We start from the raw sequence: 2,881 nt of genomic DNA on the forward strand, positions 1-2,881 counted from the left end.
TTTATTTTTATGATACCAAGAAGATAATTTCTCATCAGTCTTATCATATTGAAACTTGTCAGGCTACAGTGGTGAAAGAGTTAGAAAACCTGAAAGAAGCAGTGATGAAAGCAGACGATGGAGGAGGAGACACGAAGGGGAAGAAATTTGATCCAGAGGTACATATTGAAGACCATCTGCCCGTTAGAGTAAACGAGCAGAGAGTGAGCAATCTCTTGCAATCGATCCTTGTTGGGTTGTTGATATTTGCAGTACCAGTTCTCAGAATGATACCAACTTCAGTCCTATGGGGTTACTTCACTTACATGGCCGTTGATAGTCTCCCAGGGAATCAATTCTGGGAAAGACTTCAGTTACTATTCATAACTCCTGGTCGTCGATTCAAGTACTACTGAAGCTCTTCTTATACATAATCACAACCCCTTTTAAAAAACTTTATAAAATTTCTGATTTGTTTTATGTTTTTTGTGTGTAAACAGGGTTCTTGAAGGCTTACATGCATCATTTGTGGAGATAGTACCATACAAGTCGATTGTTATGTTTACACTCTTCCAGCTTCTGTATTTTCTGATATGTTATGGAGTGACATGGATACCTGTAGGAGGAATATTGTTCCCATTTCCGTTCTTCATCCTCATTGCTCTAAGACAACACATCCTCCCGAAGCTTTTTGATCCATCTCATCTCCAAGTTTTAGATTCTTCAGAGTATGAAGAGATGGTTGGTGCACCACAAAGAAACTCCAGCTTCGGTTTCAATGGGGAGTTAAGAGAGGCGGCGCTTCCAATCAGTGTTGTTGAGAACAGTGAAGACGAGTTTTATGATGCAGAGATCCTGGATGAGATTACTACTAGCAGAGGTGAACTCAAGCATAGAACCTTAAGTGTCAAAGAAGACAGATCCCAGATGGTAAAAATTTCTAACCGTTTCTTGAAATCGATTTGTTAATAAATATTATTTGATCAGCACATTTTACAAGTTATCTTTATTTCTCAGGTATATCCAGAAAACAGTGGACACTCATAATTAAGTCTTGCTTGACAAAAGGAACAAATCCGTTTTGCTTGAAAGAAACCGCAGATTAAAATGGTACGAAGAAGATGTGTAGAGGCGATAGAAAAGCAAGTGAGCAGATAAAGATAAGGCAAAGAGATGGATGATACAAGTACAACAAACTTTCTGATTGTTTCTTCTACGAAACATGTTTTTGGTTTCCTCACTTTTTGTTATATTTTGATGAATCAGTTTGCTCGTTACTTTTATCTACCACACAACAACAACAACAAGAAAAAGAAAAAAGGATAGATCACACTACTAGACAATTCTCTCATTTCTGCCTTTAGGGCTGAAAGATGAAGTTTTTGTTGCTTCTTTTTATTTTGTTAGAAATAAAAAGCTGGATGACAAGAGAGAATTCCTTCTACTTATCGTTTTACTTTTATGTTTTTGTGCGTTTATGTTAAAAGTGAGCGAGTTGCAGTTTCATGATCATAAAATCTTGACATAGATGATTTTATGAATCCCATTATAATGGCTCAAAAGTATAAAACCCAATCCCTTTAGGGCTTTACATGTTTAACTTTTTAAACTTGCGTGATTATCAAGAAACCTCCAGAAGAAGGAGAAAATCACCGTCTCTTATAAGACTGATGTCGTCGATTTCGGCTCCTTCTCTGCTCAGAATCGTTGTGGCTACGAATCCCAGCTTCTTCTCACCAATTTCAATTAACTCTTCAAGAGAACCCGGTAGCTTTACTAGTTTACCCGAGGAGGAAACCTCACCACTGATCGTCACTCTCGCCGGATAAACCACACCTGCTCCCCCTTCACTTATTGCTGCAGTTCTGGTAGATGCCCCACCTTCCTCACCTGAATCAATTTGAAAATAAATAAATATAGTACTGGTTTTATTTCCAAAAAAAAAAAAAAACCCCCGCAACCTAAGTTAATTTCAGGATAGAGAGAGTAAGTAAGAGGCGTTTTACCAGTGTTGGCAGCAGACATGATACCAAACAGAGAGTTCTTGAAATTACTTGGCTTCCGTCTCTGAGAAACAGCTCGGTAGATAGGCGGCATTGCTTCCCTTATACGGTGGTAAATCATTACAGGCTCGCTGCAATGTTTCATCAATGATTTAACCTCTGGTGTGCCATAAACAAAGTTCTGTTTCTTCTCCACTGGTCTCTGATTATGAAACAAAGCTTTGATATCTTCATGTCCTTGATGCTCAGCAAGACCACGAGCCGTCCAACCATAAACATCTGGCTTGTCCATGTCAGCTCTTTGCTCTAACAAGAACTTCACAATCTCCACGTTTCCTTCTGAGACTGCTCTGTGCAAAGCTGTGGTTCCGTTGACATCTGGGAGTGAGATATCTCCACCGTATTTTAGAATGTCTTTGAGTGTATCTAAGCTGTTTTTTCCAACAGCTAATAAAGAGAAATGCCCTACTGTGTCAAAGCTTAGGGTTGCGCCATTTTCTGATAAGAGTTTAGCAATTCCTTCATGTCTCCCACTGATTGCTTCCCATAATGGTACATTACCTTCTGAGTCTGAAAAAGTTTTTAAACAATTACTAGACGATTTACCAGATTACTATATATACGAAATAGACTCATAAAACCTTCGTTATAACATACCTCTAATGTTAGGATCTGCTCCTTTCTCGAGAAGTAATACAACACAATATTGGTTACCTTTTGATGCTGCTATGTGCTGAGATAAATAGACACACACACAAAAAACATAAAGAGTGAGGACTTTGATTGTTCTTAGAGTGAAAATTGATGCGATAGTTTCTTTAAACAGAGGAATTTGGAACTGACCAGCGCGGTTCGGCCGTTCGTATCTGTTTCATTTGGGTTTGAGCCTCGTTTCAGTA

The 2,881-nt window shown here is 38.5% G+C and overlaps 2 protein-coding genes across 2 annotated transcripts in view; one reads left to right on the forward strand and one right to left on the reverse strand.

Annotated features, from left to right (window-relative positions):
• On the forward strand, nt 67-1,332 carry LOC109127725 (probable boron transporter 7). Its single transcript, XM_019233121.1, has 3 exons — nt 67-385; nt 480-909; nt 997-1,332. The coding sequence occupies exons 1-3, from the start codon at nt 105-107 to the stop codon at nt 1,024-1,026; spliced, it is 741 nt and encodes a 246-aa protein (XP_019088666.1). The 5' UTR covers nt 67-104; the 3' UTR covers nt 1,027-1,332.
• LOC104727609 (probable potassium channel AKT5) overlaps nt 1,393-2,881 on the reverse strand; it is an 11,171-nt gene continuing 9,682 nt past the window's right edge. Inside the window, exons 9-12 of the mRNA XM_010446699.2 lie at nt 2,826-2,879; nt 2,640-2,715; nt 1,986-2,552; nt 1,393-1,869 (exon numbers count right to left, since the gene is read on the reverse strand). Coding sequence (XP_010445001.1) covers nt 1,601-1,869; nt 1,986-2,552; nt 2,640-2,715; nt 2,826-2,879 — 966 coding nt within the window. The 3' untranslated portion in view covers nt 1,393-1,600. The remainder of the gene's footprint in view (nt 1,870-1,985; nt 2,553-2,639; nt 2,716-2,825; nt 2,880-2,881) is intronic.

This window comes from Camelina sativa, chromosome 11 (genome assembly GCF_000633955.1).
Source record: "Camelina sativa cultivar DH55 chromosome 11, Cs, whole genome shotgun sequence".
In the NCBI taxonomy this organism is placed as follows: domain Eukaryota; kingdom Viridiplantae; phylum Streptophyta; class Magnoliopsida; order Brassicales; family Brassicaceae; genus Camelina; species Camelina sativa.